This window comes from Phocoena sinus, chromosome 9, assembly GCF_008692025.1.
Source record: "Phocoena sinus isolate mPhoSin1 chromosome 9, mPhoSin1.pri, whole genome shotgun sequence".
Taxonomy (NCBI): domain Eukaryota; kingdom Metazoa; phylum Chordata; class Mammalia; order Artiodactyla; family Phocoenidae; genus Phocoena; species Phocoena sinus.
Genome location: NC_045771.1, coordinates 86,838,028 through 86,862,245, shown reverse-complemented (window position 1 = coordinate 86,862,245; position 24,218 = coordinate 86,838,028). Strand labels below are relative to the sequence as shown.

The window sequence follows — 24,218 nt, the reverse complement described above, 5'->3', positions numbered from 1 at the left end:
TGTCTCCAGAGGCTAGAGCTTTTTCCTCAGGAGCACTGAGGAATTCACGAAAGATTTTTATTTCCTCACACTGATTTATCAACAATTGAGAGTTCTGATACAACCTTTCATGATGATTGTGGATTTGTCAATTTCTCCTTTGTATCTTTGCAGCTCTACTACTGGATACTTTCATTTAGAATTGTTATATATCTTTAGTAAATTATTTGTATTGTTTTCTTTAATTATAATGTAGTGACCCTCTTTATCAGACAATTTTTTAAAATCCACCTAAAATACAATACTGAACAAGATGAACACAACTAAAAGGAAATTTGATAGCTATATTGATATCAGAGGGGAAAACTTTAAAGCAAAAGCATTATTAGGGATAATCTTTGTCTTCCAAGCAGTGAATTTTGTTAAATTTATTATTGCTAGATATACTTAGATTCATTTTTATCATCTTATTTTATACTATTTATTCTCTTTTATGTACTTGTTTTGTCCTTTCCTGCCTTTATTTATTGAATTTTAAAAGCTACCGCCTTGTCCCCATTTTCATGTGTTAGAAGATATTCATTCTATTTCCATTATTTCGGTGGCTTCTCTTAAATATTTTTGACATGTGCATTTACCTTAATAAAGCCTAAAGTAAATTAATAGCTATACTTTCTTCCTGACTCATTAATGGAATTTAGAACATTTTAACTCTGATTACTTTCTCCAGTCTTAGAGTATGAATATATTCTAGCGGTTTTGTCCCTTGTTTTTTGTACTCCCACGTGTCATCATCCTTATATGTTTTTATAAGGTTGCTGGGTTTACCCTTACGCTTATTAAATTTCTTTGCCCATCATTACTATTTCATCTCACTCCTTTCCTGTGATTTCAATGTCCTTTAGAAGTTGTTTTGTGATGGGTGTATTAGAGACAAACTCTCTCAGTCTTTGTCGTAGAGTGTCTTTACTTAATACTCATCCTTGAGTTGTAATTTACTTGCATGTGGTATCTGAGATTGGTAAGTATTTTCTGCTGACTATGCTTTCTGCGACTGCTAAGTGACATTCTTTTGTAGGTAATCTGTCTCCGGTTGCATTTAAGGTTTTCCTTTGCTTATGGCCTTTTGCAATTTCATTACAAACCCATGGTATCTTGATTATCCTGTTTGGGATTTCTTGTGCTTCTTAAATCTGAGAATTGTTGCTTTTCATCAGTTCTAAAGCATTTTTGTCTGTAATATTTTTGAGTTTTTGTGTTTTTTTTTGGTGGTACGCAGGCCTCTCACTGTTGTGGCCTCTCCCGTTGCGGAGCACAGGCTCTGGATGCGCAGGCTCAGCGGCCATGGCTCACGGGCCCAGCCGCTCCGCGGCATGTGGGACCTTCCTGGACCGGGGCACGAACCTGTGTCCCCTGCATCGGCAGGTGGACTCTCAACCACTGCGCCACCAGGGAAGCCCTATTTTTGAGTTTTGCTTTGATTCCATTTGCTCTGTTCCTTCCTTCTGGAAATTCTATAAAGATATATAGAATATTGGACCTTTTTATGTTATATAATGTGTCTCTTAACCTCCTTTATATTTTCCATCTCTTTATCTCTGTGCTTTATCCTGTGTAATTTCATTATACATAATCCAGTTTGCTATTCCTTGTATTAGCTGGGTTTCTTCTGCTATTTAACTCATCTGTTGAGTTTTTAGTTTCAATCATTATGTTTTTAATTGCCATGAATTGTATTTGGTTTCTTTATAAATCTGCCCAGTCCTTTTTCAACAACAGCTTTTCTCAAGAATTTTTTTGTCTTCATCACCTTAATGTTTTCAGGATTACTGACAATTTTATTCATGAAGTTATTGTTTTTCTGTTGTTTACTCTTGTTGGATTTTTTTTCCTTCCTGTGTTTTGTAATTTTTACTGAGAGCTCATTTTGTTGTGGCTTAATCTGTACAAATTCTACAAGGCCAGGTTTGAGGGTGTGTTTCTTTAGAGAGAGGGTATTTATTTCTGCCAAATGCCCCATATTTACTACCAAGTTGGAAACTCTTTTCATGTTAATGTATCAAATACAATTACAAAGGTAATAAATTCAAGTTAGATCCCACAAATAATAAAATTCAAATTCCAATGCACACAATAAGTGGTCTTTGGTTACAAATTCTTTGGGAAATTTTTTTGATCCCAGGCTAGGTACTTCAGTTTTTCTCTTGTCAATAGCAGTTTTTTATTTTGTTTTTACATCTCTTTTTTATAATCCTGGATTTCTCTGTCTCTCTCCCTTTCTCTGTCTCCTTCTCTTTCTCTCTCTGACTCAGTTATGACCTCCAGCTTTGTATAAGCCTGGTAACTTTTTCTGTCCCTGCATGGCCAGTAAAATCTGAACCTATTTGTTATGAAAAGCAGCAACCACCTCCACTGTTCTTTCTTCCCAAGCAACTATGGCATGGATATCTTATTGTGTGTCTGGGTTTACAAAGACTGGGGCTCTGGATATTTTCCTTACTTTCTTGAAAACTCAATTATTTTTTAAAAACAAATGTTTGTTTTAGAGAGTAGAAAACTGATTATTAGAGGTCATGGGGTAGGGGAAATAGGGAGTTTGGAAAAAGGATATCAACTTTCAGCTGTAAGATGAATAAGGTCTGAGAATCTAAAGTAATACATAGAGATAAATAATCTAATACACTTTAGATTAAAAGTAATCTAAAGTCATCTAAATAATGACTATGGTTGATAACACTGTGTTGTATAATTGAAATTTGCTAACAGAGTAGAACTTAAATGTTCTCATAAAAATAAATAAAGATAAGTATGTGAGATGTTGGATACGTTTAATTTAACTAGATGGGGGAATCCTTTTACAATGTATACATAAATCAACTCACTATGATGTACACTTTAAATATCTTATAATTTTATGTCAATATACCTCAATAAAGCTGAAATTTTAAAAAATTTAAAAAGGAAATATTTTTAAAAACGTTTGTTTTAGCATTTACTGATGTTTTGTATCAAGAGGATTTCCAGATTTTCTAGTCTACCATTTTTCTAGAAATAGAAGCCAAAGTGGGTTTATTGATCTTTCCCAGGAATCCTATAACTTTAAAAAGACTCCAGTTCAGAAAATAATTATTGAATGCCTTCTATGTAGTACCAGCTATTATTTAGGAAAATTGTTCACTTTCTAACAGAATACCACTTTAATTCAGAAAATAAAATAAATCTACCTATCTTCCTCACCATCCTTCTGCAACTATCAATTTGATCACATTATATCAAAGGCAGCATCAGATAAGTTCTAGAACTCTAGATAAAATTCCTACCTTCAGATAAAATTCAAGCACATAAACCCCTGCTACCACAATATACAGATTACATTACCATTAACACACACACACACACACACACACACACACACACACACACTCACACAAAATGGTAAATTGAAGAGTTAGATCAAAATTCAAAATCGTGAATGTTTTTCTTTGTGTTTAGATTTTCTCCTACCTCAGTTTAAGAGATGTGGTAATATGTGGTCAAGTTAATCGCTCCTGGTTGTTGATGACACAAATGAGCTCATTGTGGAATGGTGTAAGTAGACACGACCTGAAGTTATGTCTTTATTCTAGTTCTCAAAGGAGAATAGACTGCTATAAAGCCACCTGTAATGGGGAATACCTTCTTCCCTGCTCCACAACATGGGGCCACAAAAAGTAGGTGCGTTTGTTTCTCTTTTGTCCAGGCACAAGCCTGAAGGACAAGATAAAAAAATGTTATTTGAAGAAATTCAATATGAGTATTTTCTAATTTAACTAGTAGAAATAAATTGAATATTATTTTTTGGATTGAAACAAAGCTCCATTATAACTGAGTTAGGCTTAACATTGCCTTACTCAAGGAGCTCCAGAGATATATTGAGAAAATGCAAGCAAGGCGCTTACTGTAGAGCCTGGCATGTAGGCAGCACTCAGTAAATATTAGCTATTATTGTTGGTTCAAAAAATACAACAAAGCAGCACAAAATATGGAGTAAAGGAAAAAAAATTACTGAGCATGAAATAGGGCTAAAATATACATGTACGCAAAGCTTGTTTGATAATTCTTAGTGTATTTGCATGCACATGTACACACACACTCAGGAATTTTCTAATGCGGACTCCTAGGCTCATGCCTCTGTATTGTTCTTGTCATTGCACTATTTTTATACTATTCTCATAAACTAGAACAAGCTTATATTTTTCATTCCAAAGAGACATTGGGTGGTAGGTCTTAGCCAACAACAGAAAATAAGCATGTGATATCCCTGATGACCTTTCTTTTCTTTCTCTTGGATGATTGCTTTAATCTTAACAACTGTGATCATTTATGCCATCAACAAATGTTGGAGTAGTAACATTTTCCTTGTTGCCTAAGTCCAGTAAATAGCTGGCTTCACCACCCCTTCTTAATTGCTATTGATTGGAGGACAAATGATATCATGTGCTCAGACTGATCTATGAATAGGTGGTCAGGGCCATTCTGCAGAAACTTTGACAAAGAAACTAAGAGGAGTTGACAAGGTACAGGGAATCTAGGCTCCATAAGTCAACTGAGAATCTTTACATCTCATCAGAACACCATCCCATTCTTGGCTATACTGCTCTACTCTCATCTTATGCAGCAATGGCAATAAGAAAATGTGCTTCTGTCTTAGTTAACCCCTCTTAGCTACCAAATTTAGTATTCCTGTCTTAGATGTATTTTTAGTTCAAGGCAGTGATTCTTAAGCTTTAGAATGCATTAGAATCATCTGAAGGGATTGTTAAGACGATTGATGGTTGCCACCCCCAGAGTTTCTCACTTAGTAGGTCTGGGGTGGGGCTTGAGAATTTGCATTTCCAGCAAGTTTCTGGATGATGCTGATGCTGCTGGTCCCAGGACCACACTAAGAACCACTGATTTAAAGGAATAAATCTCTTACTTATGTGACAGATTAGGTGTTACTTTTTCCTTTGGAAAACCCATAAAGAAGAAAAATAAATAAATCCAAATGATCTGGAAGAGAAAGAACATGTACAATATTAAAATCAGGACAAATCTTGCAGAAAAATGGCAGAAAAAGCCAGCACTTCTGCCAAGACTTCATTGGGTAAAGATGAAGAAAATATGAGCATATGGCAGTGGAGAACAAAGCCAGGATTGGAAGTTAAGCTGCTTTATGTTCAGCAAATTTCTCTTTCCTCAATTATGTGTTGTCCTTCATTTGCAGTTATTTTTTCCTTTATTTGTGAGTGCGCAAATGTGGCGCAACTATAACAAACATTTTAGCACAAAGAATAGTTTTGTTCAGAAGGTAATGAGAAAGTGAATGTTCATATACTTAATCTTTTAGCTGAAAGATAGTATTAATACTATGTTGTTATCAACTATACTTCAATTTAAAAAATACTATGTTATTGTTTATCAACCAGCCCTGGCCATTCGGAGCTCACTAAACCTCTGTGCTCTTCAATTTTACATATAATCAGCAAGGTACACTCAGGTCATCTTTCCTTTTCTCTAGAACTACCCACTCCAAATTATGAGTTATGAAAAGGCCATTATAGACCACACACTCTAAACTGTCTTTCCTATAGTCAAGGACTCAATGTATAGCTTATGCTCATGAAAAAAGAAGCAGGCACACGTTAATGATGAACCCAGGAGAGTTCACTGACATTGAAGAAGGGGGAAGCCTTGCGGCTCACCTGGAATTACAGGGGGGCATCCAGGCCACTCTAAGACAGTTGACTCTGTTGAGGGGTGGATGTGAGACCCCTGCCCTCCCAGCTGTCAACCTGGACTGGACATTTAGAATCTGTTTTTAATTAAACCTAGGAATGACCATGAAAAAAAATCTATTTGCAATTAAACCTGGGAATGACCACAAAAAACCCAACCCCCCCCCCAAAAAAATGAGTGGTGAGATGAAGAAATTTTAGTTCTTTGATGCTTTAAAAATATTTTTAAAGTTTTACATGCAAAAGATCTCTCTCATTTCTTAATGTTTTTGTTTATCCTTTTTAGATTGATTTTTCCGCAGTAAAAAATATAATCACAGATAAACACATAGTGTCTACTTTGCAAAGGTGGCGTCTAAATGTGCTGTGCTTGAATTTTCGTGGTTGTGTTCTCCGATTGAAAACTTTGAGATCAGTAAGTATGTTCATTACAACTGTTTGTCTTGCTTTCCTGTATTTTAAAATGGAAAATTCAATTACCGCCTTAGGCCATAAGAATGCCTATTAAAACTATTTAAAAGTCCTATAATATAGCCAGCTCTTGCTGGAGTGTATGCCCTGGGAGTTGGTCCTTTGGTCATTCTTATTGACTTATTTTTTTTTTTTTGTCTAACATTTTTCTATCTATATGTCATTAGTTTATCCACTAATAAAATACAATATAAGAACTTCTCATTAAAGAAATTCTAACAATAGACAGTAGAAGCAGATCTACCTTCATCTCCCTCAAACCCATTCACTTACCCCATGGTACTCAACATTATCAGTCTTTCTGTTTTTCTAAAATACATTTATGTATTTGTGATTAAAAATACACAATTTTAATTTTTAACATTAAAGGGATCATACTGTCTTATATTTTCTATTATGTCTTGGAAATCTTTTCATGTCAGTACATATAGAACTACAAAGTTATTTTCCCATACTATGGCTATACTGTAACTTATTTAACTTTCTTCCTATTGATGGACATTGAGGTTATTTCCAGTTTTTTCAAGCTGTTTTGTGAAGTCTGTATTTAATTGTCTTAGTTCAGGCTGCTATAATAAAGTTCCATTTTGGTTGGGTGGCTTATAAACCACAAAAACTTATTTCTCATAGCTCTAGAGGCTGGAAGTCCAAGATCAGGGTGCCAACGTGGTTGGGCTCTAGTGAGGGCCTTGTTCTGGGTCGTGGACTCTTGTCTTCTCCCTGTATCCTCACATGGTAGAGAGCAGGAGAGAGCACTCTCTGGAATCCCTTGTGTAAGGGCACTAATCCTATTCATGAGAGTTCCACCTTAATTACATCCCAAAGGCCCCACCTCCTAATACCATCACATTGGGGGTTAGGATTCCAACATGTGAATTTTGGGGGGACATATGGGTTAACACATTGCATTAACCCATATGTCCTTTGAGGTACATTTTTAAGTTTCCATATGTATTTCTGGAAATGAGAGAAAAAATAGATTTCAAAAAGTACACATCCATGTTGACTTCAGATAAGAAAGAATGCCATAAACACATATAAATATCAACATGGATGAGTCTAAAGATATTAATGGACAAAAGCAAGTTGCAGAATGATATACATAATCTAATACCATTTGTATACAACTTTTCAATGTGTAAAATCATACCATACACTTTATATTTGGAAATAATTTCAATACTATATATTCAAGGGCACTTGTACATACACACACACACAGTAAAATATAAAAAGCATGCATTGGAATCAAAAGCCTCAAATGCAAGATAGTGGTTACCTCTAAGGTGGAGAGGGTTGAATGAAATGGGGAAGAGGTTCACAAGGGGTTTCAACTGTTATCTGTAATATTTTTTTAATTGAAAAAAGAAAAAACACAAAATGGAATAATTCTAATTGGTTATTGCTGGTGCTGAAGAAAGCAGTAGCTTTATATATGATGTTATTTTACCTGATCACGTATTAAACTATCTTCTTGGTTTTAAGTTTGTTAGTTGAATCTTTTAGGTTTTCTAGGTAGACTGTCATGTCATCTGGAAATACTAAGTTTTATTTCCATTCATTCCTATTCTTGTATCTTTTACTTCTTTTTTCAGTAGCAAGGATATGCAGCCATCTTGTCTCGTTCTTGAGTCCTTTTCTCATATTTTTAATGAGAATGGTGTTAATATTATTATATCTTTTAATTTCTGGGACACACGCTTCATAAAGATATAATGCTGCTCCATCTTTTACAGCAGCCATCTTATGCATGTTCCTCATCCAATCTGGTCATGTCTGCCTTTGGATTTTTAGGAACTATTAATTTCTGATCCACCAAGACCATGCCTTTTGGTTTTCCAAGGATATTATAGATTAAAAATCATTTATTTCTTGTAATTTGGGTAGGAGAGGAAAACTGAAACGTGCTTAGTCTGCCATCTTAAACCAATTTGTTACTTTTTTCTTCTTTTGCTCTCTCTCCTTGTGATTTGATGACTATCTTTAGTGTTTTGTTTGGATTTTTTTTCTCTTTTTGTGTGTATCTATTATAAATTTTTGGTTTGTACTTACCATTAGGTGTATATACAGCAATCTTTATACATATTTGATTATTTTAAGTTCCTAATCTCTTAAGTTTGAATGCATTTTAACAACCCTGCATTTTTACTCCCTCCAAGTTTGTCTTTGACATCATAGTTTACATCTTTCGTTTTGTGCATCTCTTAACTACTCATTGTTGATATAGATTATTTTACTACTTTTGTCTTTTAAACTTCCTACTAGCTTTATAAGTGGTTAATGTGCTATCCTTACTGTATATTTGCCTTTACCGATGAGATTTTCTTCCTTTTGTAATTTTCATATTTCTAGTTGTGGCCTTTTCTTTTCCACTTAGTGAAGTCCCTTTAACATTTCTTGTAAACCCAGTTTCTTTCAGCTTTTGCTTGTCTATAAAACTCTTGATCTTTTCTTTGAATCTGAATGATAGCCTTGAGTAGATTATTCTTTTTCCCTTTATCATTTAAAAAATATCACGCCACTCCCTTCTGGTGTGCAGAGTTTCTGCTAAAAAGGCAGCTGATGGTCTTATAGGAGTTCCCTTGTTACACTGTTGACTGATACATATTACATCTCCCCAGCATTCACCAACACTCCACCTCCTGCAGAAAGAAGCCCCAACATCTCACAGAATTTAGACAAGTAGATTCTCATTACTGAATTGCTTCTATTTGCTAGAGCGGAGACTTGTTCAGATTTCTCAGAAACAGACGTTAATTGATCCAGGGCGTAAACTCCAGAGGAGGGGATGGTTAGTAAATGAATAATCTGAACTGTTTAATGTTAAATATCTTTCCCAAATAATCAAGAATTAGGTCAGAGTTGACTCAGGCTTAGGACTCAGGAGAACTCAGCTTGTAGTAAATCTTATTTACTTCAGACAAATCAAAGAATCTTAGAACTAGATGAAAAAAAAAAACACTTGGGTATTTGGATAAAAACTCAAGTGATATTTAAACATATGTGTTCAAATATGTAGATCTCAGGATTTTATTATTTTTGACTACCATAAAATATACTTTAAAAAAAATCTCTTGAATTTCATCACCTACTGAACAGAAGGAAGTTGCAAAGGCAAGTTATTAATCAATCAAGTATGAAGTTGGCAGAAAGGGTGGATATATGTATATGTATAACTGATTCACTTTGCTGTACAGCAGAAACTAACATAACATTATAAATCAACTATATTCCAATAAAAATTAATTAAAAAAGAAATTAGCAGAAGAGGAGGTATATAATTATTAATTCCATCACTGATCAACTATGCTTCCCTGAAAAAATATAAACTCTGATACAAAAAAAGAGCAAATTTTAAGCTTTTTAAAATGTATTTAAATTTTAGCCCTGGGAGATATTAGCAATTCTAAATGACTTACTTTTGGATGGTCTGGATCAATTTCTATCATGATGTGTTCCAGAGCTTTATTTTCAAATAGCTCCCTGGGAATGATCCTGAATATAAAAATAAACCAATAAAATTCCCAGCTAGCCTCCAAAAATTAAATCAGAGAGTAACTTGGGCCCTTTCTCTGAATCAGATTTAATGCCCTTATTTCTTTCCAGAACCCTCACATTCCCACTGTGTGCCTCTGTCTTCCACTGAGGTCCCACCTGGCATTCTCCACCATCAAATCTTGGATGTTTTATTTAATATTCCACTCTGAGTGCTCATCAACAATAAGTGAATTTATTACATCTCTCTGGTAACACTTCAAACTTAACAGCTACCTTCAATACCTCATGTTGAACAATGTGAGAATTTGCATTGAGAACCAGTATTTCTAAGTCTCCACCCTGACCCAAACCATTGATAAAATGCGCATAGTGGTTAGAACCTTACAATCCAGTGTCATTTCCTGAACCACCAGCTCCAGCAATAGTTCCAGCTTCCCACTCTCTTGGTTTCCTATACATATTAATAGAATTAACTGACATGACCCAAAGATTATCACCTGCCCTCATAAGTGTTTCAGGAGAAAAAGCACATACTATTCTTTTAGTGTCTGTTTCTGGAAGTTCTGATGTGAGGCAGCCATGACTAAAGGTAACATTTAAAGTGCTCTGTATCCTTGCACAGTAGAAAGGACTTAGGCGGACCTGAATCCAGGCTCTGCCACCTGCCAGCTAACCTGCCAAGTTACCTACATACTAAGCCTTGGTTTCCTCATCTAGAAAAGGCAGATAATATTATGTACCTCAGAGGGATCTTGTGAGAATTAGAAATAGAATACGTGAAGCTCTTAGCACAGTGTCTGGCCTCTAATAGGTGTTTAAGAAATGTTCAAGGGAATTCCCTGGAGGACCAGTGGTTAGGACTTGGTGCTTTCATTGCTGTGGCCTGGGTTCAATCCCTGGTTGGGGAACTAAGATCCTGCAAGCCGCGTGGTGCAGCCAAAAAAAAAAGAAATGCTTAATACTATTTGTTATTTACCACGTTCTATACTTCGGAAATTTGTACAAGTATCAGATAAGACCAGTTGTTAAACTTTGTATGAATACCTTGATATAAGAAATGGAAATATATTCAACTCAGTGAAAAGAAAATCTGCATAAAAAGGAAAAAGTGGTATTTCTAATGATATGTACATATTTCTTTGCATTTTATTTTTCTAATAGTACAGTACTATCAAAATACAAACTGATGGGGTCAGTCTTCAGACACTTCCTCTCTTTCTGGTTATTGTTTCTCCAGGTGAGTTAATTTTAACCTGCAACGCAAATCATGGGGCTTCTCTTGGGTACCACCTCTGCCCTCAGTTGCTTCTGATATCACTTCCCTTTTTGTTTGCTTCTTTTTCATCCCAAATCCTGACCCTGAATCCTAATTTCATCCTGTTTTATGTTCCTTGACCTATTAGCTTAGCAGGAAGGGCTCTCAGATCCTTCCCACTGACAGGTGGCTTCCTAGTCTGAACTCTGTTAAAAAACCAGTGCTGTTTCCACATTTACTAGTGTTTATACCTGTTCAGAGCTCATGTTCACATCATCTACAATTGCTTCTGAGAGTCCCATCTTCTGAGCCGTCTCTAATATAATTCTCAAATTCTTGGCTTATTGCCTGTGGCAATTCTCCTTCAGGTCTAGCTTGACAGTTTTTTGCAAGGATCAGTGAAAGGTGGTTGAGAATTTGGGTTTACCAGGACCTCATTTTGGAGTGCACAGGAATCAGAAATGGAAATTTATTCAATGCACAAGCTGACTTACTGAAAAAAAAAAAAAAGTTTGGGGGCAGAGGGGAGAGAATTACATTTTATTATTACTAAGCATTTGTATCTCTTCATTTTGATCATCTTTAGGTATGTGCAAGCAGCTCTTGAAAAGCATATAAAAATGAACCACGTTTTTTTAATTTTCAAAAAGCAGTAAAAAGATTTATACAGAACATTATGACCTCCTAACGCCATCATTAGGACCCAACTCCTGCAGGTTACCAGTGTGGAGTCACCATCAAAAGCTGTTCTGCAAACAGGCAGGCAAGCAGCATGAGAGTATCCCCTTGATTACTATACTGTGACAACAATAATAATAATTAAGGGAACCTTCCTTTAGCTGGGTAACCTCGCCTAAACAGGTAAAACAGTTAATCAAAATCTAAACATGCGGTTTTCCAACACCAGTTTAGCAAATACAAAATTAGCTGCAACCAGAACAATTTCTAAGTTATCCCACAATAGTGATTCTTACACTTTGTTTCTTTGCTGTGTGATCCTTATGTATTTTTTCCCATTCATCATCTTCTGTATCCTGGTCAAATGTTTCAGGGTATGCTGGTAATTTGTCTTTGGGGCATTCTTCATAGTAACTCCGAACATATTTTCCCACAAACCACCCTTTGTATTCTTTGGGCATTTTGCACTCCAGCCCATTATAGTGCACGTTGTAGTGATGCATTAACCAGTAGTAGAGGTAGTGGATGTTGTAGTCACATCTCCAAGGGTTATCTCTGAGCCACAAGAGTTTCAAAAAATACAAGTCTTCTAATACTCCATAGTCAAAGTTTTGCAGACTGTTGTTTGATAAATCTAACTCTTCTAAATGTGTGAGTCCTAAAAAAGCAGCTAGAAACAGAAAATATTTATTAAACCAATTGGGTAATTGGGTTAAGTGCACTGTATATTATAAGGACAAATTTAAATTAAAAATAAGAGAGTTAATTCTCTCTACTGAAAATAAAGGAAAAGATTTCCCTCCCCGCCTTTTTCTCAGCGTTCTTACTTTAGAAAACTTGCAAGTACTTTCTCTTCTCTTTGAAATGTGTATATATCCTTTAGAAGACTAAAGAGGCCTTTTTCAGCTTTATGAGGATCGTCCTTCTTAAGAACCTGGGAGCCATCTCTTTGAAATGGAAACATCAAGGCAGAGAACACCTGTCTCCCAGTTTCTGTGGGGGGGTAGGAGCCTTCTTCCAAGTCACAAAATTACCTCTTGTCATAAAGATAGAAGTTTGTTTTCCTCTTGATAAAGCCAATTAGCTAACACAGATGCCAACTCACTTGCGAGTAAGGTTAGAATGAACAATGTTTGACAAACGGTGCTGTCAAGTCTTCTTACTTAAGAACTAGCTATTATTTATCCTGAAAACACGTATGTATTAGGTTGTATCTGCTTGGCTATACAGAGGGTGAGATTTCTTTCTGTCTCTGCAATCTCTTAGCAGATTGCCTGTGATGTACATCACATTCTGGTTTAATGCTTATTCAATAATAAAAGAATCTTCTTTCTCTTTATCATTGTGGAGAGGATTTCTGTGTTGGGTGAGGACTTCGGTTTTAATTATATTTCCCTAACAGTATACGTGTCTAAATGCAAAATTCTGAAATATGTTTTTACTCAGACAAAGCTTTCCCCTTGATTAAATTGACTAGAATACAATATTTTATTTGAAAAATCAGTTTTAAGTTAGCTTTGTAAAAATGTACTTTGTGCTCATGTGCATTTTTTAATACTCACTGGAAAGATGCCACAAAAAAGGCATGAATTAGGAAAATATCTCAAATGTAAGACATAAGTGCATAAGAAATGAGAAACGTGTTTGGGGGTGATTTGACAGCTCTCTGGGATATAACTCTGAAAATGCCTAGAAAATAGCCGTTTCCCAGTCTCCTTCCCAGGGGGAAGGAATTATATTCTTGTATTGTCCAAAACCAAAAAAAATTTTATCAACATTTTTAAGACATCTGGTTGTATTTTGGCAAGCTATGGTAGCTATCAGCTTTGAATCCATATGTATTTAATTTTGCTGGAGGGTGGATAATTAAAACAAATAGCAAACACATAACACAAAATAATACAACAGAAAGCTTTTTTTTCCCCTCTGAGAGTAAAGAAATCTAAACCTAAATTATCACTACTTCAGTTGATGTAAACTGACCAGCTACTCTAGAATTTACAGGTCAATGCTGATTTCAAATATTTTGTTTGTTTCAAACATTTTCTCATTGCTCTTTTAAAATACTCTCCTCAGAGCATACAGTGCCCTTATTTTGAAAAATTAATTAATTTGAAAAATATGCTCTCAAACTAATACCATTAACTATTTTCATATCATTTGTTCTCAGACAAAACCGTTAATTCCCCCTAAAAGAAGTCTATTTTGGTGCAAAGCAATGACTTGGGTCATTGGGAGAGGGGAGCAGGTGGCTGGGGAGGAGCAAAAGGTCAGCCCTTGCAATGATAGTTCTGAAGACACTGCATTTTAAAAAATTTGCAAACATTTTGTGAGTTAATGATCTCACAATTTTCTTTTTCTTTCTTTTTTTTTTTTTTTTTTTTTTTTTTTTTAGCGGGATGCGGGCCTCTCACTGTTGTGGCCTCTCCTGTTGCGGGGCACAGGCTCCGGACGCGCAGGCTCAGCGGCCATGGCTCACGGGCCCAGCTGCTCCGCGGCATGTGGGATCTTCCAGGACCAGTGCACGAACGCGTGTCCCCTGCATTGGCAGGCGGACTCTCAAACACTGCGCTACCAGGGAAGACCTCTTTTCTTTTTTTAAAAAAAAATTATTTATTTATTTTTGCTTCCGTTGGGTCTTTGTTGCTGCATGCGGGCGAGCGGCGGGGGGGCGGCGGAGGATTAGACACTTGCCCAGGGACCTGAGACAGGCATGCTTGTCTTGCAGTTCTTTGGTTCTCATTCAGCAAAAGAGGATCTCCACCTCCAGATTCTTCACCCTGTGGCCTGGCTTTGTGGAGACCGGCTACCAGTGACTGACCTGCACACTAATACAATGATCGCTTCGTTTGGGAGAAGAGTATCTCTATAGTATTCTTATTCAATGTAAAATGAAAATTGCTTTTGATCTCAAAATTTGAAGATACTCCCAAGTTTACACTATCTGTACAGGCTAAGGTATGAGTGTAGCATATTGCTGTTCCTTTCAAAGTTTTTAAAAATTATGATTTCTTAATATTTACAAATGTTATTAATACTAAAATATGCCTTGGTAGCTCTAGAATATTCATTTTCACTTTTTACTTCTACAATGTTAAAATCCTAATGTTCTGTTAATGGTATTAAATTACCTTTAAGAAAACAAGAAACAATTGTACTCAAAATGTTTATGACATTAACATTGCACTATTAATAGTAGTAATACACATTTTTAAAGACAGAGCTTTTCAAATTATGAACGCACTGCGAAGGCACAAATATTATGTACGTTACAAATCTGATCAACATTGCAGTAATTCTCAGTTCTTTCTAGAACTCAGTGAGTTAACTTACCATGCTCATTTTTGTCAGAGGCTTTGCTTAGCAAATGGAGAAGAGATTTGAAGGATGGAAAAGAGAATTCATCTTGATTTAGGATTACATAAAATCCCTCTGGCTCTAGTTTGAGCACATTTTATCTTAATTTATGAGCACACTAGATCTTTTTTTTTTAATTTTTTATTGCGGTACGCGGGCCTCTCACTGTTGTGGCCTCTCCCGCTGCGGAGCACAGATTCCGGATGCACAGGCTCAGCGGCCATGGCTCACGGGCCCAGCCGCTTCGCAGCATGTGGGATCTTCCCGGACCGGGACACAACCCACGTCCCCTGCATCGGCAGGCGGACTCTCAACCACTGCGCCACCAGGGAAGCCCTAGATCTTAATTTTATGAGCTTGATTTATTCTGCTTAGCAGATTGTTTCAAATTTACTTTAAACAAGTTAAAGTCTTACTTTAAATAAGTTTGGACTTAATGAAAAGCAAAGAAAATGCCAGATCTGAATTTCCTTTTAAAAATCACGACATGTTTAGCATATTACTGACCACTGGCCACATACCCTATATATATATTTTTTGGCTGCTTTGGGTCTTCATTGCTGCGTGCGGGTTTTCTTTAGTTGTGGTGAGCCGGGGCTACTCTTTGCTGCGGTACGTGGGCTTCTCATTGTGGTGCCTTCTCTTGTGGAGGAGCATGGGCTTTAGGTGCGCAGGCTTCAGTAGTTGTGGTGTATGGGCTCTAGAGCGCAGGCTCAGTAGCTGTGGTTCAGGGGCTTAGCTGCTCCGTGGCACGTGGGATCTTCCTGGACCAGGGCTTGAACCCGTGTCCCCTGCATTGTCAGGTGGATTCTTAACCACTGTGCCCCAGGGAAGCCCTAGCCATATACTCTTATTTTTAAAATATATTCTACAAAACACTTCTTTTATTTGGACCAACTGAATAATTGTTGCTTATTACATACTTCATAAAGCAACAGTTTGGCAAATATTTCTGAGGGCCAAGCAAGCTCTACTATAAGCATCATGTTTCATTTAAATTCAAACTTCTTACTAGTTTTTTAAAAACTAAATTGTATTTACTATAAATGTTGCCATAATAAAAAAACAGAACACCTGTCACCTGTTTAAAGGGCTATTCTGTGGAACTTACCGGGATCTATGAATTGAATGCCGTTGCTGCTGAGGTTTAATTTCTTTAGCTCATGAGCATCTTCAAACTCCTTGGGTCGAAGCTGGTTGATTTTGTTGTGTGACAAGTCAAGTTTAACAATGTCTGGAGGGATGTTGTTTGGAACTTTCTTCAACTCTGGAAAAAATAAAAATGTTCAGGTTATCAAGCTCTCCTCTTGCCCCCATTTGCTCTATCACTCTTATCCCTGTGTGACTGAAGAGTCAGCTCTTGAAGGGAAAAAGGATATCCCATCTAAAGCCGAAGAACATTACTATATGAACAAGCCTTAGAATATGCTAAATTCCACCAAAGCCCAGCGAACCAAGTGCATCACACTTAGAGGAGCAGATATCACTCCTTGCTGAACTGTTCTGAGAAACTTCCTAGAGGCGGCAAGAAATCAAGAGCAGGACAGCAGGCAGTGCAGCTCAGCTGGCTGGGCATCAGGCGGTGGGTGGGGCTCAAGCCTGGCCACCTGTTAGAATCACCTGGGACGCTCTTAAAAACAGAAAGCTGAAACAAAATGAAACCCACAAATCAAACCACTCTTCCTGCCTCCCCTCCCATTCCCTTCTCACTCCTCTAAGAACTTTCAGTATTAATTATTGCCTCTTTGTTGCATCTTCCTTTTATCCCTCTCCTCAGACTCCTTCTGTTAACAAGCACAGATCTTGCCATCCTAAAAAAGAAACAAAAAGCCCTCCACCCTGATGACCCTCAGGCTGTTACCTCATTTCTCCTTTCCTTGGATGCTAAAATTGGAGAAAGAATAGTCCTCATTTGCTCCCCCTGCTTCCTCATCACCCACTTATTCCCTGAATCCTTGTGACTTAATTTATACTCCACCACTCCTCCCTGACTCTTCCCAAGGTACTGAAGTAATTGGACTCCTCAGGAGAAACAGTAATAATAGTGCTGCTACTACTACTACTGAGTCAACAATGACTACTACCACAAAAAAGCCTCTGGAAGAGGAGCCCAGTTATTTTTCATAGGTTAATAGGAAATCAAGGTTCACCTAATTTATCTCTTACTATTTATATTTGTCTTTAAATCATGCTTTAAAATACTATAAAGTGTGTTTATTTTATATTTTAGCGTAATACTTGCCCTTTCTTTTAATCTTTAGCAAAATATTCTGAAAAGGTTTTATTCAATTTTAAGTAGGGCAAGTGAAGCCTGTGAAGAGAAACCTGTTCAGACAAAAGAAAATTAGAAGCAACAAATAAAATGTCCAGATTAGTTCACACCTGAGAAACAGCATGACCCAAAGACTTTCTGAGTAAGTAGAAATTCCTTGAACTAGGTACAGTAAGTTTATGAAAGGTGGTATCCATTTATCCATAATTCCCTTTTTGCTATAGAATAACTGACTTACTGATAATGTTTTCCAAATATTTTTTAAAAACCCCTTCTGGTATATATGATTTCTTAACTCATAGTATGTTTACTTTCATAAATCTTATATCCCCCCTTCTTTTAACAGCTCAGAATCCATGGTTAATGGGATGGTATTGGTAGTTCCTTCTTTGGTATCCTTATTACTGTTAAATTTGCTTTTTCTTCTTGATGGGATCTTGGTATCTTAGTACCTATGTACAAGAACTTTTTCTAGGTGCCCTAACAAGTATTATGTGACAAGAACCCTATGAGCTAAGTACATTATCCCCATTTTACAGATGAAGAAACTGAGGCACAACTTGCCCATAGTCACACTCTAGGATTTTTTTTTTTTTTTTTTTAACACTCAGGCTCAGCGGGTATAAAGGGAAGCAGCTGACAATTTTGCTGCTGTATCTCTGCCTTGAGTGTTTGGGGTTGTTTTTTGTTTTTTAACATCTTTATTGGAGTATAATTGCTTTACAATGGTGTGTTAGTTTCTGCTTTATAACAAAGTGAATCAGTTATACATATACATATGTTCCCATATCTCTTCCCTCTTGCATCTCCCTCCCTCCCACCCTCCCTATCCCACCCCTCTAGGTGGTCACAAAGCATGGAGCTGATCTCCCTGTGCTATGCAGCTGCTTCCCACTAGCTATCTATTTTACGTTTGGTACACACTCTAGGAGTTAAACACAGACATGCTAGCCCCCAAAACTATGCTTCTAACCACTATGCTCTGCTGCCTATTCATGGTACCTTTCTGCTTCACTTACGCTGTTCCATCTGCTTAGAATCCTCAAGCTTGTCATGTAGGGTTAAGTGGGGATTGGGGAGCAACTGGGGTGGGGGTCAATATATTGGAATGGCCATAAGACCTTTCTGGCTCTGTATTTAAAATGACATCTCCCTGCTTTCAAGTAGGCAACAACAGCAATGATAATACCATTTCCTGCTTTTTCTCAATGGCAGTTATCAGCATCAGGCACAGGGTACATCTTACTGATTTTTTTCATTTTTGCACCCTCCTTGCCATGGAAGCTTCCTGAGGGAAGTTTAGAACAGTGCCTAATATATCATAAATAAATAAGTGGTATGTGGCAGCCAGCTTCTAAAATATCATCCAACAATCTCCTCTACTGATATTCATGCCCTTGTATAAACTCTTCCCCTTAAGTATGGGCTGAACCTAGTGACTTGCTTCTAATAATAGAATGCAGCAAATATGATAGGAGCTCACTTCCATAATTAGGTTATAAGAAATTGTGACTTTTGTCTGGCTAGCAGACTCTCTTTTGCTGGCTTTGATGAAGCAAGTTGCCATTTTGGAGAGGCTCACATGGCAAGTAATTAAGGTTGGCCTCTGGCCAACAACCAGCAAGAACTCTGGCCCTCAGTCCAACAGTCCTTGAGGAACTGAATCCTGCCAGCAGTCATATGAGCTTGGAAGAGGATATTTTTCCAGTTGAGTCTTCAGGTGAAACCACATCTTATTGCAACCTTGTGAGAGATCCTGAAGTAGAGGACTCAGCTAACCCATATCTGGTTTCCTGACCTACAGAAACGGTGAGATAATAAAGTGTGTTGTTTTAAGCCACAGAGTTTTGGGGTAGTTTCTTAGGCAGCAACAAAGTTATCTAACTAACATATGGGAAATAATGAGCTCATTAAACGTGTTGAGTTTAATGATTCAGGAATATTGAGCCCTCTTGTAATAAAAATGCTTTGAAAATTTGGATTGATTTTATTTCCATCCTCCGATAAGACATTGTTTTGTTTGACCTAGAGTTGTGTCTGCCAACATATAGAAAGGTGAAAGATTTTAAGACTTGAACTTATTATAATGTTGCAACGCTGAGGTAATCCTCCCTTTAGGACCGGCAAGACCCTGACTGGAGAGCTATATTCTCTCTTGGGCACTACATGTAAACAAGGAGATGGATATCCCAGGAAAAAGTGAAAACCACAGAGACACTTGAGGACAGGCAGAAGAAATAATTTCTTGACATTTAGCATTTGGAATAATTATTGAGAATGGCTGTGGCATTTTCTTAGAAGATTTTTAAAAGAGGAATAGAGCTTTATTTCAAAATACCCAGGATCCCACCTCTCCTCTCTTCCTTCACTGCTACTACATTGGTCCAAGCCACCATCACCTCTTGTCTGGATTATCCCAATATTGTCCTAAGCCCAGGTGATCATGTTAAAACATGTGAGATCCTGTCATTTTACCAGATGGCTTGCCATCCTCCAGATGGCAGAACCCTTTCATTGCTTCCCATCTCACTATGAATAAAAGCCCAAGTCCTCACCAAGGCCCTACAAAGCCATAAAGGGCTGTAGGTCTTCCTTGCCACCAGAGTTAGTATCTCCTAGGTCCTGGAAAACAGCCTATTTATCAGTACTTGCTTGCTGAACCCACATCTGCTGGGCTGGACATGAGGGTGAATGATAAGCAACCACTGTAGGACATGAGGGTGAGTCCCAAGCGACCATTGTAGGACAAGCTAAAGTGGGTTAACCACAAATAAATGGGTAGAAAAAAATGTTTATGAGAACACCCTGAAACCCAGCTTAAGCAATGTGGCAGACCTGTGGAAGAGGAATATGAACTGCAGAACCAACTTTGGCATTGTTACCAGCAGACCTGAATAAAAACAGGATCCACAAGTAATACCAGGAAATGCAAACCAAAGCCTTTACTAGTAGGCTTAGAAAAACATGGAAAAATCTTATTTGTTGTATTGATGAGTAAAAACAGTTCTTTAGTTTTTAACCTTAAACTTGAATGAGAAATGCAAATGTTGATATGAAGTATGTTTGTCTTTGATAAAGATTACACAAAAAGAAATTTCCCCAGACCAGAAGTCAAATTTGGTCAATGTCCCCATTTCTAGACCAGGCACCACACGGTTATTTGCTGCTATCTGAGATTTTTGGTAAACCTTCAACGAATATCATATTTACTTGATTATCACCCCTGGCAAGCATTGCCTCTCCCCCAACCAAACCTTGCTGATTTTGAGGAGGAAATTGGGAAATTTTTTTCCACGTAATTTCTCATTTAGTAGGCTACCCTGATTGTCAGCAATGTCAGAACTACTCTTAAGGCTTGGTAGTGGTAGGTAAAGAGATATAAATGGCCCTATGTATTGCAAATAAAAGGTTCTTAATTATTGTTCAAACTAATGGTGAAATTATCTTCAGAGGCAGCTGGGAGCAATTTATGGTCATAATTCTCCACAGCCCTAATCTTAGAAGTAAAATAAATCCTTAAAATGGTAAATTATTCTGGTAAATGTGAAGCTAAAAAGCAGTTTTAAAACTCTCTCATGTATTTTTGGCAAATCCATCCATCTCAATATGGCATAAACATGGCTTTCAACTAATCTCACATTTATTCCCTTTGAAAGACTAAGTTTTGTTGGCAAAGTGCCTGTCACCCAGTGAATAAAGCTATTGTTTCTTTTTCTTGCTGTCAGATGTTTAAGGCAAAAATAGTGATCTTTGAGGTCTATGTGGTCAAAATGGCATGTATTAGGTACCCTACACACACCATCTGACTCATCATCTGTCAGCTGGGAAAGGCACAACTAATTCCCGAGTTAAGGGAATCTGTATTCGGGTTCCTTGAGTGTGATCATGTACATGATGAATTGTACAGAGCCTAAGAGGAGGGTTCAATACTGGAAGGAAGCACCCAGAAGGCTTTTATAAATTCTTCTTGGTTAATAGGCATACCCAGAATCTTGAAGGAAGAGAGGACAGTGCATGGTGGCCAATGGCTTGGGAACTGCTTAGGGATTGCCTATGTGATCTTCAAAGGGCAACCTAACTTCTCTACTCCTCAACTTCTTCCTTCCTAAAATGAGGATAATACTAGTATTTCTTTTAAGGTTGTGAAGAGTAAATGACAATGCATGAAACTGCTATGTCTTAGGCACACAGAGCATTTAGATGGCAGCTCTCATTAATATCACTGCTAGTTCCACTCTTGATGGCGTGTTTTAGGCTTCTTTAGATCCTACATAGTGTCCAACATGTGAGCACAATCAAAAGTATTACTACCCTCTGGCAGGCAGTTAGAGATGAACACTGCTGAACATTTATTCTCAGTATTTGACATTTATTATCTAGTTATAGAATGGGGTAAGGAAAACTACAATGGATAAAATTCAGTGTCATACTTGAGTTCCAGCCATGATTTTTAACTTCTATATATTTTTATGTTTAAAAGTTGCTTAAATTACTGCTCTGTAAGAGCAAAGAAAGCAGCTCAATTATTATCATCAATCTAAAGAACATGGCCCTGTGCCAGGCAGTACCAAAGGGAATTTAATAGAGAAGACCTTTGACTTTAAACTTATGGGAATCAACAATATATCAAAAAATGAAAAGTAAATTATCAGCTGAATCAATAGACTGATATCAACCATAGTGAGAGTGATTTATATTGATGATATTAAAAGACACAACTACCCTTCATTTTATAATCTAAAAAGTATAGGCTCTGATTTACGTCGTCACTAACAAGTGGAGGACCTTGAGTTGTCCTTTAGTGTTAGTATATATGTACTAACTGTGCATGTCATATAAACTTTATTTATACTGTTTTCCAGTAAATCATGTGTTTTTAAAGCAAGAAGAATGAATTTATGGGGCATGTCTGGAAGGTTGTGTTTAGACAACAACAGTAACTTGAGGAAGGAGAGCAATAAAAAATATATTTGTATTTTTATAAGTTGATTTTTGCCAAGAAAAAAGAGAAGAATATCATGGAAAAAAAGACAAAGGCAGAAATAGGCTCACTGGAGAGGGGATGGCCAGAGTAGAAAAGCAGTAAAAAAGAAAGTTATTTCCTACTAGGTTATCTTTTCTTAAATTACAGTGTGGTATAGCTGTAGAAATCTTCAATTTTGTGTTAATAGCATTTTTCTCAGATAATTAATGAGCTTAACTCTACTATTTTCTCTTTGTCACCTGATGCAGCAAGTACAAATTAACTTTAGCTTGAGGATAGAACCTTAGCGATATCAAGTAGGTTTTCTAACTCAAGTCTAGGAATAGTAGCTTTGTATTAGTTTTTAAAATATATAATTCAAGTTTTTAAGCATCACAAAGGAAATCCTAGTAAAACATGCTCTTTGTCATGAAGCACCAAGTACTCACCGTTAACCGTGTTAGGGAAATTCCACCCAACCTGGCTACAGAGAAACTTCACGTACTGACTTCTCTGCAATTCTTTAATGCTTTCTTTGTTCCAGCTGCTTGTTTGAACATGGTTAGATTAATTATGGATGCCAGCAGGCTCAGGTGGACCAAGTTTCAAATCTTAGTTTTGCTGCTTACCTAATGAGACCTTGAGCAACTGACTGAACCTCCCTTAGCCTCATTTTCCTCAACTGTAGATGGGGATACTATCATTACTACCTTGTTAGCAGCTGTAGACAGCATGTGTGTGGAATACCTGGAGCATAGTAGGTTCTCAATTAATGAGCACTTTCTCTCAAACTCAGAGGATCCCGTAACGGCATCTCCCAGGTTATGATACTGTAATTGCTCTACTCTAGCATCAACGATATATAATTCACAGTGTCACAGTAAGCAAACCTTTTGGTGTCATGTAGTCGTGGTGTGATCTAACCAGGTGTCACCTTCCACAGTCAGAGAGAGGCAGCAAGTCTTGAGCAAGACTTCGCTGATAAATGAACAAATTTATTCCTGCTTCTTCAAATCCACAGATTCCTGCCTATGGTCTCCTTGAGAGGAGCCAGTCTCCATGTTCCTCTTAACCTTTCCTTTCTGTTCTTAAAACAAACCCTCCTAAAATAACTGGAAGGAATGATACCATGCTCTTTATGACCCTAATTCAATGACATCTGGCTTTAACTTAATATTACATATAAATTATTAACCCATGACAGAAATGAAACAGACACTCAAATGCCTTGTTGTCCTAGGATAGATTAGCGGTGCCCAGACTACACTTTGAGAATGTCTTCACTAACACGTCAAGAGCCTTACTGAAATCTCCCATCTGTTTTCTTATTTCATGTATTTGTCCTGTATGCACAAATCCCGCACACTACTAGCCCAAGATTGTGTGCGATGTAAAAGCAAGTAATGATTTGCAGAAAGTAATATTCTAGAAAGCTATTCTTAGTCTCATAGTTCTTGGATTAATACTTTCAACTTAGTTTTTTTTCAATATTCTTAGGTTTTATTTTGGATAATTTGGGAACAATTAAGATACAGGATGTTAGCAAGCGTTTTTGAAAACCTTGAGACTAAATTATAAGAACTACAGACATGCCATCACTACAGCCCACTTGGCTTCCTTCTCCTGGTGTTCTCACCTGTCCTGCTCTGCACATGGTTTTCCTTGAGGTTATTATCTCCCCACAGATGCATACCATGTTTTGGATTTAATTGGTGTAAATCAGGTTATACGGAAAAAATTGGCACTTGATTTCATACCCACTGGTTTACCTACATCAGTTAAATTACATTGGATTTAAAATTAAAGAAATTTCTTACAGCCACAGCTTGCGATGAGCAAATAAGAGTAGGACCCAAATGGCTGCCCCTCCTGAGCATACCTCCTACCCCCTCCTCTAATGTTCCCCAAATCACTAACCATCTTGAGCTCGGAGTAAATTCCATTGTCATTGGGGAAAGATTTCTGGTGGAAATGCTCCCAAAATTCTAA

At 37.1% G+C, this 24,218-nt stretch overlaps 2 protein-coding genes across 3 annotated transcripts in view; one reads left to right on the top strand and one right to left on the bottom strand.

Moving 5' to 3' along the window:
• FBXL13 (F-box and leucine rich repeat protein 13) overlaps positions 1-24,218 on the top strand; it is a 185,494-nt gene that overhangs the window by 61,024 nt on the left and 100,252 nt on the right. Inside the window, 2 exon segments of the mRNA XM_032642583.1 lie at positions 3,472-3,567; positions 6,022-6,154. Coding sequence (XP_032498474.1) covers positions 3,472-3,567; positions 6,022-6,154 — 229 coding nt within the window.
• Positions 11,681-24,218, bottom strand: part of LRRC17 (leucine rich repeat containing 17) — a 101,559-nt gene continuing 89,021 nt past the window's right edge. For both annotated transcript variants that reach the window (XM_032643035.1, XM_032643036.1), the window contains 2 exons: positions 16,106-16,261; positions 11,681-12,307 (listed from right to left, as the gene is read on the bottom strand). In XM_032643035.1, the coding sequence (XP_032498926.1) occupies positions 11,910-12,307; positions 16,106-16,261 (554 nt within the window). In that variant the 3' untranslated portion in view covers positions 11,681-11,909. The remainder of the gene's footprint in view (positions 12,308-16,105; positions 16,262-24,218) is intronic.